At 37.0% G+C, this 15,978-nt stretch overlaps 1 protein-coding gene across 1 annotated transcript in view; it reads right to left on the bottom strand.

Moving 5' to 3' along the window:
• LOC107095762 overlaps positions 1-15,978 on the bottom strand; it is a 198,737-nt gene that overhangs the window by 174,477 nt on the left and 8,282 nt on the right. The window contains exons 2-3 of the mRNA XM_015392030.1: positions 12,732-12,958; positions 12,525-12,590 (exon numbers count right to left, since the gene is read on the bottom strand). Of these exons, the coding sequence (XP_015247516.1) occupies positions 12,525-12,590; positions 12,732-12,958 (293 nt within the window). The remainder of the gene's footprint in view (positions 1-12,524; positions 12,591-12,731; positions 12,959-15,978) is intronic.

Below are 15,978 nucleotides of genomic sequence, written 5' to 3' on the forward strand. Positions count from 1 at the left end.
CAGACGGTCCCTTCTATAACACTCTGGTAGGTCTCATTGTTCCAAACATTTTAAGTTGACATTATGCCATATCTCCTAATGTTTATGTTCCATTTGAGCCACATATGATTTTTATTTGTCTGAATGTGTCTAAATGTCACTCTGCCATCAATGTTTTTACTACCAGTTTCTCAGAACTCAATGCTGTTTTTTGCTTAAATTGGATTCATCCCGGCTGTCACTGATGGAGAAATTAAAGGTTTGGACAACACATCTATTCATGTATCTCTTCCAGTCGGGAGCAATCATGTCAATTTGTGTGTGTTTCTGTTTATGTGTGTGTTGGGATGTTTTTTTAAACTCCATTTTTGTGTAGTTTCTCAGCTCAAGGCTAAATGTTGAATAGCACACATGAGGCTTCATCATCGAGTCCCACAGCAGCCAATGAAAACCCAACTCCTCCGACATTGTCTGCAAGGCCGCTTCACTCACTGACATCTGTTCAAAAAATTCCCCATCAGGAGCAGGTATACGGAAACATTATTTGGCTTTAATTACAAGGGAAATTTGATTCCATCATATCCTTGTAAGTGATGAAAACAACTCATAAAAACAGTAATACGTTTAAACTTGTGATGATAAAATTTCCAAAACAATTGCTGAACTATTTTATCAGGAAATGTTCAAGTTTGCATCACTGCATACAGATATACCCCTATATTTCTGTTGCAGCTCTTATACCAACCTCTCTATATGTTTAAAAGATGTAAAGCAATTAGAGAACTAAAAAAAAACTACTTTTATTTCCAACCCTATCGATACCTCTGATGTTTGTTATACGTACATAATTTACTATTCATCCTGATTGATTGCCATATTAAAAATATGTATGGTATATTATTTTAATGTTTGAATTGAATTTGATTGGATTTAAAAGTCATTTTAGGTTCACTATGTGTCAGTGGAAAGTGCCACTGTGGGGTACTGCTAAACCGTAGGACTGAATTCCACAGTCTCAGACATTTCCACTAATAAGCTCCAACTCTTGATTGTTCTTGTAAAAAGCTTCCATATGTTGTATTTCTATCAGAGTTTTTAACCATGAGTCCTTTCTCCTCGGCTCCTCGTGCCGTTTTCTGTTGTTTTCTCAAAATGTCCTGTGTTGTTCAGTTGCTGCATTAAGTTCACCGTGGCATAAACTGTAACCAATGTTTTTAGGTAGATCAGAGTATGCTTCTTTGATCTGCACCAGAGTTTGACTGCCACACTTCGCCATATGAACTGGACCCTATTTGGACTCTAACTGGACCATTTGATTCAGTTCAGTTTAGCTCACGTCATCTGTGGACACTTTATGACACAATGTAACAGGGTGGATTTTAAAGCACCCTCGTTTTCCACAAAAGTTAGGATTGGAATTATGATTATTAAATTATTACAGAGTCCATAAAAAAATGAAGTTAAAAATAAGATTAGTTAAAAGCTAGAATTAATAACAGAATGAGGTGCAACTCACCATGTAGCTACTCCTTGTCAATTTCTAGCTGTAATAATTAACTGCACAGGGAGGGGTATTTTTTGCATCGAAAACATGATGCCATAGAGTCAGGTTTCAATAGAAACCAGCCAGGTTGCTTATGTTCCCATGGTGAAGACACGGTAGAATAATTGCAATTTCAGACATTGATTGACAGGTTTCCTGATGTTAGACTTGACTTTGATTTGTTAAATTTCTCTGGAATTGTAAAACCAGATACCTAAAAGAAAATAATACAGCCATAGGAAAAAAGAACAATGGTTAATGAGACTGCAGGCTGTTCCTTAAAACACATTCATACATGGTGCTTTTGCTACCTTTTGCTCTGCTAATTATGCATTATCAAATAGCCAGACAATCTGAAAATGTTTAAATTCCCTTTTACTTATGCATTCACTGTTGTGGCTACATTTCCTTTTTATTGACTTGTGAGGAAAAAAAAAAAAAAAAAAAAAAAAAAAATATATATATATATATATATATATACATACATACACACATACACACACACTACAAAGTTCTTGAGAGGGTCAAGTCTACTGTCCTACACTGATTTGGATATCACTCTGCTTTTAACACTACTTTGAAACAATATTTATCAAAATTCTGCAGACCATGGTCATCTACTAAGGAAGTAATTTAGTGATTTAAATCAAAAGCACTGAAGCAGGGAAACTTACAGAACATGCAGTCCACTGTGGTCAAAAAGATAGATCAATGTTTATGGTAATTTCTCTATTATGTTGTGCATAATTGGTTGATCAAGGTTTCTTCGGCTGCTAAAATTGTGCTTTCTTTATTCTACTGTTCTTTTTCCTGCAACAAAGTAATTCTTCTCCAAATGTCTTTGAAGACCAAGCAGATTTTGTTCGGATTTAATAACACCAGCAGTAAAAGAGCCTTAACAATAATAAATCTTTCATTGCAAGTGAATAATCTCAGAGTGATTTCTCATAGTTTCCTAAATTCCCCCCCTTAATGTGATCACATGTATTCCTTTGGGTGAAATACAAATGTATAATGATCTTAACATCTCCACAAAGTTTCACACAAAATGTAAGTGAGATGAACGTTTTACTGGTTTATCTTTTTGTTGTGTTAAGAAAATGCAAAACTAGTAATCAATGCCTTTCTATTTTCTTTTAGTAATTCATCAAAATAGGAAAAATTAGATTTTCCTATTAAAGATGACTTTGGCAAAGACAATAAAAACTTTTCTTACTATTGTCCAAAAAAAAAAAAAAAAAACTGAAGCCACTGTGTTTTTTTGTTTTTTTTTAGCAAAAAAAACAGCACAAAGAATATTTGTGAGCACTGTCACACAAACTGACAAACTGAAATTCTGTGCAAGCTACTTTTCTCCAAAGTCTTACCAAGTATTTCCAGTTTTCCATCTTTTGATACCGATCCAGCGGTTTAAACTAAGATACATACAGTGTGAGTGCAGCAGCTGTTGGACTGCAAGGCCACCGGGTCTATCTGATAATTGACTGCCAAATAAACGGCTGTTCCTCTTCGACACCCGCACCAATCTGTCTTCACTTAGAGAGGCCTCTAACCTAGGCCTTCACCCATCCTTTTTCCCTCCTCCCGTGGTGCCATTCATCCACCCACTGCTCATCCCCCTCCCACTGTCCTCTACATCCAATTATCTATCCATCTATCTATTTATTGGCCCTGACCGTTTATCCCAGAGCGGCTCGTCCTCTTTTGCTGTGTTCCATCAACACTTCTACTCCTGACATGCTAACAGCTGTTTGACAGTAATGGCTCTAAAAGCGGAACAGGATGCTAGTCAGTGTGTGTGACTCTGCATGTGTGTGCATGTCATGTTCGTGTGTAACATAGCTGCAAGGCCTTGAAGCCAGAAGAGCCATTTATATACACATACACACAGAGGGACACATACTAACATCAATTCAAGTGAGTTGTACCCTTACACACACACACACCTTCCAATCAATAGTAGGTATGGGTCTTTTCAGCCCCTCAGCTGGTATGTCATTAGGAACACAATTTCTTGGAGAGAAAAAAAAATCCTAAAAGGCCAACACGTATGTTTTTTTTAAATGTATCTCTTTAATGGTGTTTGCATGAAGAAGCCATGCTGAAAAATAATCTTTAAAAATCCATGAAGAAAAAGGTATTATTTTTGCCGTTTTGGCAGGTCATCCTCTTAAACTCTGTTGTTTGGTAATATTTCTGTTTACTTCTCTACTGAATGTACAGTGCTTTGAAGAAGTATTTTTTCATTGAGATTTCTCTTCTACATCCATTTGCTGCAAGACTTGGAAGCAAGAAATCATTTAAATATAGTCTATCTAATTGTGCTAAATTGACTAAAACATCTCAAAAGTAACACATTATGCATTGATCAATGAAAAAAAATATTGACATTGAACAGTGAAAAAAGTTAGAGCCATTGTAAACCATTCTGACTCCAGCATTAAAATTCATATTATTTGAAAACTGAAAAAACATAGAAACACGATGAGTCTTCAGAGAACTGAACAAACTAGATATGGTCCTGGGTTTTTTTATGACCTACGGAATGAGCTTTTCTTAGATAATTTAGATAAAGGCCTCAGTTAAAGTCAATGTTCAACCTGGGCGGGATGCCATTAAGGTAGAGTTGCAAGATAAAAACCACTACTGACCAAAAGGAAGACAAAAGCCCATCTCATATACCGTATATCTGAAAAAACATCTTAATAAATCTAATAATACAAAAGTAGAACAACTTGGAAGGTCTGCACCCTTCTTATTTATAAGTGAAGACACCATATCATTTCATTAAAGAATATCTCTTACAGTCAATTAATATCTTTATCATGATGTTCTGGGTAACTGGGCAACTTGGAATCATAATTTCTCTTCCCCAATAGAAAAGCCTGGCTCTTTTTTAGATGGCATTGAGTTAAGGTAAGGTAGCTATATAGTAACCCAAAGTACGCAGAAAAGAAACAGCTAAGAAAAAAAAACAAAAAAAAAAAAAAAGATAAATCTGATGGAGTGACTGGAGAAAAGTTAAATCTATTGCTGTTGCAAAAGTCTACTTATGGACACAGGTCTTCTAACATGGCGAGAAGAGTTGGACAATAATGTATCTACTTTGAAAAGCAAAATTGGCAGCTATCATATATGCTTAAAGTCACTAAAGCAAAAACATTTATCACTTTTGTTATCCATAAAGCCAGGCTGAATTCATAACTGATTAATTTCTAATTTAAAAATTGTTTTGTTTTGTTTTTTTCTAATCCATGTATCTTGTCTGTTATTAAATGTTGCTGGATAACTGAAACTAAGTTTGCCAAAAAAGCAAACTCATGTTTTATCATAGTATGACACAATGGGATCACTTTTGGTCTCTATTAGGGATTAAATACTTCAAAAGTGTAGTATGATTCATAAACAACACAAAGTCATGAAGCCATGTTCATGAATATTAATTGTTCTTTTTTTCTTTTCACTCATAGTCAGGTTAGGTAAAGCAAGCAGTGATTATATGTAAATCAATAAAAAAGTATTTTTGAATAGATGAAAAATCTAATGTCATTTTGGGGCTTGTTGCACCTTTTTAACAACTACAGTGGCGTCGTAGCAGGAGTTTGTCCTGAAATCGATGGGTTGACGGTCTAAACCCCGTCTCCAGCTTTCAGTGTTGTTGTGTCCTTGGGCAAGACATGGCAGATCTGGCCAGAGTCAGCAGCAGTTTACCATACTGAATCCTGCTCTGTGTAATTCAGGCAGGCTGGCCAGGCTAGTAATACGCCATTGGTATTGCAAGTCAAGGTGCAGTAAAACCTCTCTGTATGGTACTGTTCTGCTGGCAGATACTTAGATGTACTGTAGGACAGATATATTGCCTCAGCACCACAAGGAAGTACAGAGCTGTGCATAAATACACACACAAACATCGGTATACTTTCTAGCAACTACTTAGGTTTTTTCCAAAATTATAACTACAGAATCTTGAAAAACTTTGCATTACTGGTAAAATTCACTCACTCGAGAAAAATCCTGTTGGGTCCTGCCATAGGAGGAAACAAAAAGGACTTAAGTGCAACAGAGAATATAAAAAGTTCAGAGAATGCACAGCATTTATTTATTTTCATGAAACCTTCAAGTAAAGGAGGAGTCCCACCACAACATAATTCCTGAGATGTCACGGTGGTATAAAAACAAGATATCCAAACTTCCTTGCCTGAATTTCTCCTAAGGCTGCATTGATGAGGACATGTGCATGGGCGTCTTGATCTTGCTGGCAGGATTACAACTTCAAAGAAATGTTGCAAAAGTGCGGTCTGACATGTGTGTATCCGGTGATTACACCAAAGCTAAAAATAGAACTTTACACATGAAACTGTATGTCTGATAATTGAATCTTATAATATAATTTACGTTTTCTCATTTTTAAAAATAATACTATTATAATTTCTCTTATAATGCAAGTTCCTCAAGAAGATATAAAGTCTAAAATTAGATCATAGAATATTTAAATTTTAAGCAACATCAAGCAGAGTGTGGAGAAGATTACATCAAAGATAGACATAAGAAGCAGAGAGAGGCCAAATTCCTATAATAAAATTAAACATAATGTTGTACATTTAAATTATTTGGGTTAGAGTGGGGTAATACACCATAATTAAAAACTACGTAGAAAGACTGAGGATATTAACAAAATGCTAAATATTAATAATATACGCCCTGTGATGGACTGTGACAATGCCAAACCTCTAGTTCCCCAATCCCTGCAAATCAGCACTATTAACAAATAAATGGATTGATCCAACTTTGTGTATGAAATGTAAATAGTATAGGAGCAAAAAGCAAAAAGAACAGATCTGAAGTAATTTCTGATTTAGAAAGTTCAAAGAATGTGCCTCAATGCTGTTCAAACTACCTGTATTTAAAAAAAAAAAGAAACCTTGGGATTTGGATTGGATCATAATAACTTTGGCAGGTATAACAAAGACCTGTGGGTATAAATGCTTCTATATAAGAGGTCTGATTTTAACCTCAGCCTCTCTTCTCAACTCATCTTCTTATCATCATGAAACAACCCCTGGTTTCAACACCTGAAGCTAAAGCTGCCCTAACCTAACTAGGAGATTTAATGGTTTGTCCACTAATGCAGCTCTTAAACTCCCATGACCCTTCACTGTAACACTCATTAGCTTATCAGGACAAGACAAAAGAGAATATTAGCTCTGCCTCATGTGCTCAAGGGCCAAGCTGATGTGTCATATCAAGATAACAGGTATTACCATTTGAGACATCCCATCTTTGTCCACTGATACAACTCTGTAAGCCTCTCATTACTTCATCCTCTTAAGACAATACCCCTGTGAATCTGTTTCTTTAGCCAGACTGTATTTACAGAGATATTCATTGGTCACCACTGTATGTGTCTGAGGCTCAAGTCCATGGAAACCCAAACTTCACCTAACCTCTATATATCCCTATTAGCTTATCAGAAGAAGACAAAGGAAAGAAGAGGTCTGACTGACTCTGCTGGGTTTTGGATTAGCTGAACGTCTAACGGAGCTCCTGCAGGCCAAGGTGAGGGCTGTATTAATGTGCCAGCTTTGGGACAGAAAGCTGCCTAATTTCAGCTTGTATCGCTGCTCGCAGGGTTTCAGGAGGGCTCCAACAGAGCTGCAGCTAAGACAAAGTAGTGGAAGGTTAATCCCACTACTTGAGGAGTCAGAAGGGTGTTTAAATGAGAGGAAAGGTATACACCTGGTAAAATTTCAAAGAGTAGCAGGTTTTCAAAGTAAGGATATCAAAAAGGTAAGAACTCAGAAGAGGATAAGCAGATTTAACTGTTTGTCCTGTTTGAAAAGCAATGAGAAGAAAGACTTTTTCTCAGGTCTTTCCCAATGTAATGAGAGCCCTAACAGACCTAACTATTATGGTCACACATGGCTGCTCTATGGTAATGCTTTTGGCACCAGTGCTGTTAGCTGACTGCATCACTTCTAAAGGTACAAGGAAAACAATCCCAAAAATCAGCTGACGCAAGCAATCTATGATCTCTACGCCAAACAGAAACAGTAAGCCCAAACTCGTCGCATTGAAGTAGTGTGAGCAGGACTTCTAATCTACTGTTGGATAATAAACTAGATATTGAACACCAAAGGAAGTTGGAAGTTCTTGTTTGTTGTTGTAAGCTGCAGCTTAATATTTCCTAAGCATTACACCATAGGCAAATAACTGAGAAAATCTCCTTTGGAAGATGTGATGCTGTGGTGGAATATTTATTAAATCTACAGGACAAAGGAAGGTAGAGTACCTAAACCCCCCCTTTATCTTATAATTCTTCCCTCAAATAAAAGCAAAAGTTGTCATCCAAGGAACAACTCAAGTCAGTGAAACAGTATTGCATAAAATGGCTACCCACTGAGTAAATGTAGGATCACAACATTCTATTTCATGTTTAGAAAAGGGGTTCTATGTGTAATGGCTTATCACTCTGGACTCTGAATCCAGCTATCAGACCTTAAGTCTGAACATGTGAAAATGTCCAGGAAACTACCAGATTGTGGATGATAATTGTAGGGGGCGCTGTGGCCTAGTTGGTCAAAGTGCCTGTCTCAACAGATTCTGGGTTCAACTCCCAGCAGTGTCTTTCTGCTTAGTTGTGCACATTTCTTTGTCCAGTGGTTAGAGCAGTGCGGTTTCAAGTACCCAGTTCGATCCCCACAGCCTGCACTCTGGGTCCCTGAGCAAGACCCTTAACCCCACACTGCTCCCCAGGCACCACACAATGGCAGTCCACTGCTTCCCAAGAGGATGGGTTAAATGCAGAGGTACATTTCTCCAGTGTGAGATTAATAGAGTTCTATTATAATTATTATTATTGACATTGTCAGATAAATGCTATGCTCCAGTTCTGTTATTTAAAAGACTTCAAAGAATAAAAAATACTAATAAATAACAACAAGATTACAAAGAAAGAAATTCATGCAGACGAAACACTTTTCCGAGTCCTTTTTTTTTTTTTTTTTACATAAAACTTAAGTAACTGATCCTTGCAATTAGTCATGTATATATTTTAGGACAGAAAATATTTAGTTTACTGTAAGAAGAGCTCAAATTACTCACAGAAGTGGGGGAAAAAAACACCACCAAGCACATGGTAGGATCATGCCTTCCTTCATGCAGAAGTGTTGACAATGAGAAGCAGATAGCATTTGTGACTTTTCTCATGCTCAGCAAATCAAATCAAGCTTGATGTTATAAACCTGTTGTACATAAAACAATCAGGAATCAAAATAAAAGAGAGCTTTTCCAGGTTCACTATCTCCCTGGAGGGGCTGCTTCATCCTTTTACGCCATCATGTTGCACAATACAAAGGCAAGGACTCAGCAATGAAAATTTGCCTCCACTACCTCACATCGAAACCAAGCTGAACATTTCTCAACATCATAATGGCCATTTATTTAAGCAAGCTTAAAAATTTATATTTACACTTACAGAAAAAATATCAACATTTCTTTTATGTTTCTTTGGTCAAACATTTTTGTCAAATCTATTCACATTTATAAGCTCACATAGAGCAGTGAAGCCTGTAAGCTGTATTTGACAAAAACAGTCTGAGCAGCACAGCTGTTCCAGCACAGCCTTTTCCACAAACACACCCTCCTCATGAGGAGCCAGGCAGAAAAATCGAGTTCACAGGTTAAGTACAGACACTGTCCAAATCAGAGGGGTCAACTAACAGACAGAGAAAATGACAGGCTTAATGACTAGCTGCTGCGGCTAATGACTGTCGACACACAGCTGGCTGGAAGGAAGAGGAGCAAGACACACACAGACGCACACACAGGTGCGGCTACACTTGTGCTCACAGATTACAGACGAACTCAACCGTCAGCCACTCCTGCTCAATGAGCTATAATTGGATGGTGGAACCAGACCATCCAGTTCTAAGCAGCTCATGCTCCGCCCACTACTTTAACAGCCCATTAGAAGTTATTAGAGGGGGTCCTCAGGGAGCTGTACGGGTCACAACACATGGCTAACCTAGCTGTGAGTAATAACCCATGAAGTTTAATAGAGAGGCTTCTCCAGTGGTCTTTAAAATGACATTATCTATGGAAGGAGGGAAGGAAATGAAGCAGATGGATGTAAAAATAATTCATGATTCTTTTGGTTTATAGATTTTAAAAAGCACCATTGACTTTAAGGAGGAATATTTTATGACTTGTAAGCAATAATGTAATTAGTAAGCAATATTTTATTTTAGACAACAAAAAGGGGATCATTCCCCTCAGTTATACCTTTTAATCAGAACAGGTATTTTTTAAATATCAAATTGGAAAAAAAACACAGTGTTTCTTTCTGATAATGTTCTGTACAGACAGGTTTAGGTGCTATGTATAACTCAGCATCCCGCCCGCTGGGACTGCAGTCATTGCTGAACAAAGATCTTTTTTTACACTTTAATATTCATCAAAACCTCAGCCTTTGCAGGAGTTTTATCTGTTCTGTTCATTACTGCTATATCAAAAATTTGTGTTTTCACTCCATGTTGTCATACTGTGATTATCATGAAGCTCAATCAGTACTCTTTCAATGAAAACAAAACTTAAAACTAATGAACAGGAAGGAATTATTCATATCAATCTAGCTCAAACCTGAAGTAAAAGGCCAAACAGGCCCCCAAATAAAGCAAGGAATGTTTTTTTGATAAGGGCTATATGTGCAGCGGCCTAATGGAGTATTAGAAAGTAGGTCCACATGCAATAGATTTTTTAAAAATATATACAACTTTTTTTAAGCAAGTGTTCAAATTTTGTAGAGTTAATGTTTAAATGCCTGTTGTCAAGCAGAAACTTTCTGTTTCTCTTTTAGAATAAAGAAAAAGGTTATACTCACTGTGTGGGACTAAACAGCATTTTATCCGTCCCAGTAATCTTTGATGTCTTCCTGCACATTTTGATTGGTTGGGACAGAAGTATGAGCTTGACTGAGGTGTAGTTTATGCAAGAACCACTACAGCAAGCAGATAGTGGTTTTTAAATGTATGCCTTTTAGGTAGGATTTAAAAGTATCTTCGAAATACTGGAGAATTATTAATGTTTTGATGCCTAAAGACCAAAGACAGGTTAAAAAACTGTTGTTAAATTAGAATTTACTCTGCTGGAATTATTAATAAAGAACTAATGCATTTAAATCTTATCTTCAATGCTTTAATTTCCTGAGTCTGGAATTCAGTGATTTGTTGGCAACAATCAAAGCAATGATGCATGTCATGTGACTAAGTGACTGTGACCCTTTCGACAGACTGGGACTGTCTGCTAAAGCGTTGCAGGAAGGAGATAGCTTATTTACTCATTCTGTTTTCAATTACTTTTAAGCCGTGTTATTGTTCTAGTGCAAATTTTGACATTCTAATGTGCCAACAGAGAGATCTGCTTATTTGGATGTTGCTTGCTTGTTTGTTTATTTCATTCAAAAGTAAAGTAAGAGCGAAAATTTGAAACTCAGCTAAGCAAAAATCTAATTATATTAGTATATTAATTAAATTACTGTTGGAAATCTTTAACAGTAGGTTAAAAACAAAAGGTTTTTAACCTTGAAATTCGTTAATTCAATACATTTTTGTCCAAACATCACAGAGAAACATATAGGTTAACTGTGTGTCAAAATAATAAAGAATGAAGAGAGATTTTGTTTCATCACCCCCAATTCTTTCCTCAAAATGTTCTCTTCAATCCAGCCTGAGCTGGATGGGAACTTTGTGCCCTAAAACCATGCAGGGTTTCCCAAAAAGGCTTGAAATTCTACAAAATGCAAAGTTCTAAAATTTGCATCCAGTATTTGTTAATTAAGAATGGGTATCGACAAATTTAATCTGACCATTTCTACATTGATTAAAAATGTAGAAATTAAATGTTGAAATAAAAACATTTGACAATTGTTTTTTATAAAAATGGACAGAAAAATCCTCATGTTTTGTTTTGTTGTGCTAACATTATAAACCAGGAGGTTTTGTAATGCAGCCTGTTTATTCATTTGCAGTTTTCAGCTAAAACAATTACCATTTGCAAAGATAACTTTTGCTGCTTCAGTGATAAAGAGCTATAGGACACAATATCCTGTCACATCAAAGTTTAGAGTGCAACTAAAAACCACATGCAGACACATTTAAGAGCTTTACCTGCTTTTACGGTTTTAAAACCAAAGTTTCACCATGTCTCAGACATATGTAACTACGCTGCTTTCCACTGATCCCGACATATTTTTCCACTCATCCGGGAAAGAATGACGAAATTTATATTGCAGTTATATTTTATACCTTATGCAAGGTCAGATGAACCCCTGTGGAAATGTATGGATTCCATGTTCTGTGACAGACTTTGAATAACTTTTTATTGTTTAATCTGCTTATGTTTAAAGCAGAACCAAGAAGAGGCAACAGAGCCCATGTCAGGATCACACCCAACTGTTCCACACAAAGCTTGTTAAGTAGTAAGTTGATAGCAGTGACAGTCCAAAAGGAAATGAAAATAACTCCAAATATTGGAAGCTTATAATACACCCTCACATTTAAAGTTTTACTAGGTTCTTCAAAACTAAGTTAAATTATATGGCTGAGATGATTAACTACAGTAGGGATAAGTAATGTAGCTTCTAGCGCTTTTATTTAGAGCATTGTTAATTATTACATTTCTAAAAATCACGCTGCAGCTGTTTGCATGACTAAAAGTTATTTAACTTTAATGGTAAGTGCCTCTAATGGCAATTTTTAAAGCCACTTTAAATAAAAATATTTTTCTTTTTCTTTTTTTTTAAATAAGCAAGTTACATGAATGTACAATCAATTAAACCAGGATATAACAGAATATTAAAAATCTCACACAGATTCACAGAAATTTGCATGCAAACCCATGGTAGAGTGAGAAAGGTAGGAGAGGTAGAGATACTTCAGCTGCAGCTGCTACAGGGCAGTTTGACAATGTGTGAGACAAGCAGAGAACCTGTTCTGTCAGAACTTACCAGTGTTTCTTTACAACAGGGCAACACTTCAGGTATGAGTCCAATCGCTGGAAATCAGGAACTAATCTGCAGGCCACACATAAGGACACTTTACACTCACAGCTTTTGAATCATTATCAACCACCTCTTCATCATTTAGCAAGTTGAAGTTGATATTTAATAAATAGTAACAGATTTCATGTGCTTTAAAAAATACTTGCTACTAACCTGAAATCATGGATGAGAGCAATCCATCCTGATGTTCTAAAATAATGCTTTAAGCAAATCCGTGCAAGAAAAGGATGCTCGTCATCCCACAACCAGTCAGTTTGAATCCTGTGTACTTTGTAATCCTGCAGCACAATGATCCCTTGTGAATGCTTTCTCCTCCGCCTCCTCCTCATCTTCATCTCAGCTTTAGACTCCTCAGCACAGGGGTTGCACTGCAATTGCATCTGCAGCAGGACAACAGGTAAGAGGGAATCAAAAGTGTTGCTGGCAGCAAAGGATGATCTGCTACTCTTCTCTCCTCAGCATCCACAACTCTGTCTGTTCCTCAGAGTGTCTGCTAAGAGTAGTCTTGTTTGGCTGCTCTTTACAAAACACACAAACTCACACACATACTGAGAATCACTTTTTTTCCTTCCTTTTGGTTTTGTTTTGTGTTTTTTTTTTTTCTAACAGTCGAGCTAACCCTGAGCCGGGGCCCGGTCTGCCTTTGAGATGCTCTCTAGCCCACAAACACAAGGCGGCTTTCATTATCTTGCCCGTCGCAGCGCAAGGCCTAGCTTCTAAAAGCTACTGATTTCTTTCTTCCTTTAGCCCCCTGCACAAAGGGAGGGCATTTTGTAAATTACTTGCTCGTTTCAGACCAACAAAAGGTACTTTCATTGAACCCTCCCTCCCCACAGCTCTCCTTCTATCCTCCCGCCATTTGATTTTGCTCAAATTTGATTACAAGGCTTGAAAAAGGAGGAGAAGAAAAGAGAAGAGGAAATAAGAAAGCTTCACAGATGGCGTGCTCATTCACTGCTGTGAATGGCTTTATATGGGCTGCCTTTATACATGTTGCAATCCAAAGACGCTTCAGCCGCTCGGCTAAAAAAAGAACTTGACAAAATTATTGGTTTGGCGGCTTTCTTACACGGCTGACATGGAGAACTCTGAAAGAAGAGCCTGCTTCCTTTATCCAGCCCTTTCTTTCACTGTACTTGTCTTGCTACCTTACATTGCCTCTAGGTTGCTCACCTTGATTGAAACAAACTATAGTGTATCTGTAATGTATCTGATGCTGAGAGCTCTCTGCCTTCATCACACAAATGTTTTGTCATTTCAATATTCACCTGATTTGATCCAACAATCAAACACCTGATAAAATATTAGGATAAGATGAACTATTCACACTATTAAGTAAGAAACACACACACTCACTCCTCCTATTCATATCACCCTGATAGCGTTCAGGACATACTATATGAGCTGGGACTCTCCATCCTACACTCACTCTGCACTTATTTTCCTCAGGAGGAGGATTACAGGCCGCCAGATAAAAATGCGCCCACACACGCACATCGGAGTGCAGTGCGAACTATGACTTGTTATCCCATTATCACATCATTCTACCTGACAGTGTACAGAAATGGAGAAATGGTCTGGGTCCCTGTGTGGTCACTCTGGCTGAAAGTCTAATGGGAAAGGGGAAGTTAAATTCTGCATCCACTGACTGCACTTCTGTGTCGAAGTCAAAAGATGAGCTACTCCATCAGCGCAGTGGAATCAGAAGCCATATCTGAGGTTTGGGCAGAAGGAAAACTGTTTTTCTGTCAAAGTGCCTCCTAAGGTTAATTAAAAACACCCTTTGTTCTTTATTTCTAGAGCAAATTTTGATTCACACAAAGCACAACTTATTGTTACACAACCACACTCTCTAATGAGGGTCATCAGAAATGTTTCATTGCCAAGAAATGTTTTTACACATAGGAGGAGAGTGCTGCACATGGACAAGCAAACATAAGTAAATAATAATGCAGAATAAAAAAATAAAAATTTTGAAGAGCATCATGGTATGATAAACAATAAACAACAATAGTAAAATAATAAAAACTTAGTTTAGACATTATACATATACACCTGCTGAGATGCCCTTTTTTGTTTTTTGTTTGTTTCTTTCATTGATTTTGTTCACCAAGTATGATGACCTTTGAACCCAAGAAGATTTTTCTAACTGCTGCAGATTCAGGGGATATTAAGTGATGTCCCATTTGACAGTAAATGCAGCAACACAGCGACTTTAAGGACAAACATCCCCCGCGTTACCTTTAAAAAGTTTTCATACTCCCTAATGCTTTCAACATTTTGCCACCTTACAGAGAACTTTGATGTAATCTATTTGGGTTTTATATGAGAGACAAAGGCAACAAATGAAAGTGATATATACATACAAACACAAATAATAATACACAAATAAACTCTTTCAAAAATAAAAATTCTGAACATTTGCAGTCAATTCCTTATGATTCTTTACTTTTACATTTTGATGAAACTACAGATGCGTTCTTTTTTTCCGTTTATAAATCGACTGAATCTTAAAACCACTTTAAACTAAAGCCACATTCACATGAACACACAAATCATACACATTTACACATCAGAATGCAGATTAATGGTTAAATTGCCCAGTGGCAAATTAACACGTGGCAGTACTGTTCCTACTGAATCATAGTCCTATTGAACCTATTTTTTACAAAATGCCTCAAAATCCATCAGACCAAATGGAGAGTGTGAATATAAACTTGAATGTCTCCCCAGAGATTTCAAAATGGAATGAAGTCTGGACTTTGACTGGGCCATTTAGCCCTTTACCTAAACCAGGGGTTTTCAGTCCTGCTTTTTAGGTTTTACTGCCCTGCATGTTTTGGTTGTGCCTTTGCACAGCACAACTAAATTAAATGATAGTAATCCCTCTTCAGCTGCTCTTAAGAGCTGAAGAGGGCTTTTAATAACCCCTTTATTTATGTCCTCTGTGTAGAGGCAGGGAAACCGCTCAAACCATGCAGGAAGAGTGAGTCCTGAGGGTGAGGTGTGAATACACATGATCCTAAACCCTTCCATTGCAGCACTGGTTGCATTTTTCAGGCTGTTATCCAGCTTTCCCACTCTTAACTTTTTGAAGCTTTCGACCTGCTTTCCTAGGATTGTCTTTCCATAAACAAAACTGATTCTCTATCCATGCTCAGAAAAATTCCTCACGATATGATGCTACTAACACCATCTTTCATCATTGTGCAGAAGCCCAATACAGAACAATAAAATTGATGGGGCTTGTATCTGCCATTTGTGGATTTCCTTAAAAAAAAAAAAAGTCCTTGATATCCTTTCTATGTTTTGACTAATACAAATACAAAAACTGCATAGTAGTGTATTCAGTTTGGAATATCAAATCATTTGCTATGGCATTAGTCTTTAGCACTAGGTG

This window comes from Cyprinodon variegatus, unplaced genomic scaffold (assembly GCF_000732505.1).
Source record: "Cyprinodon variegatus isolate N-32 unplaced genomic scaffold, C_variegatus-1.0 Scaffold571, whole genome shotgun sequence".
Classification (NCBI taxonomy): Eukaryota; Metazoa; Chordata; class Actinopteri; order Cyprinodontiformes; family Cyprinodontidae; genus Cyprinodon; species Cyprinodon variegatus.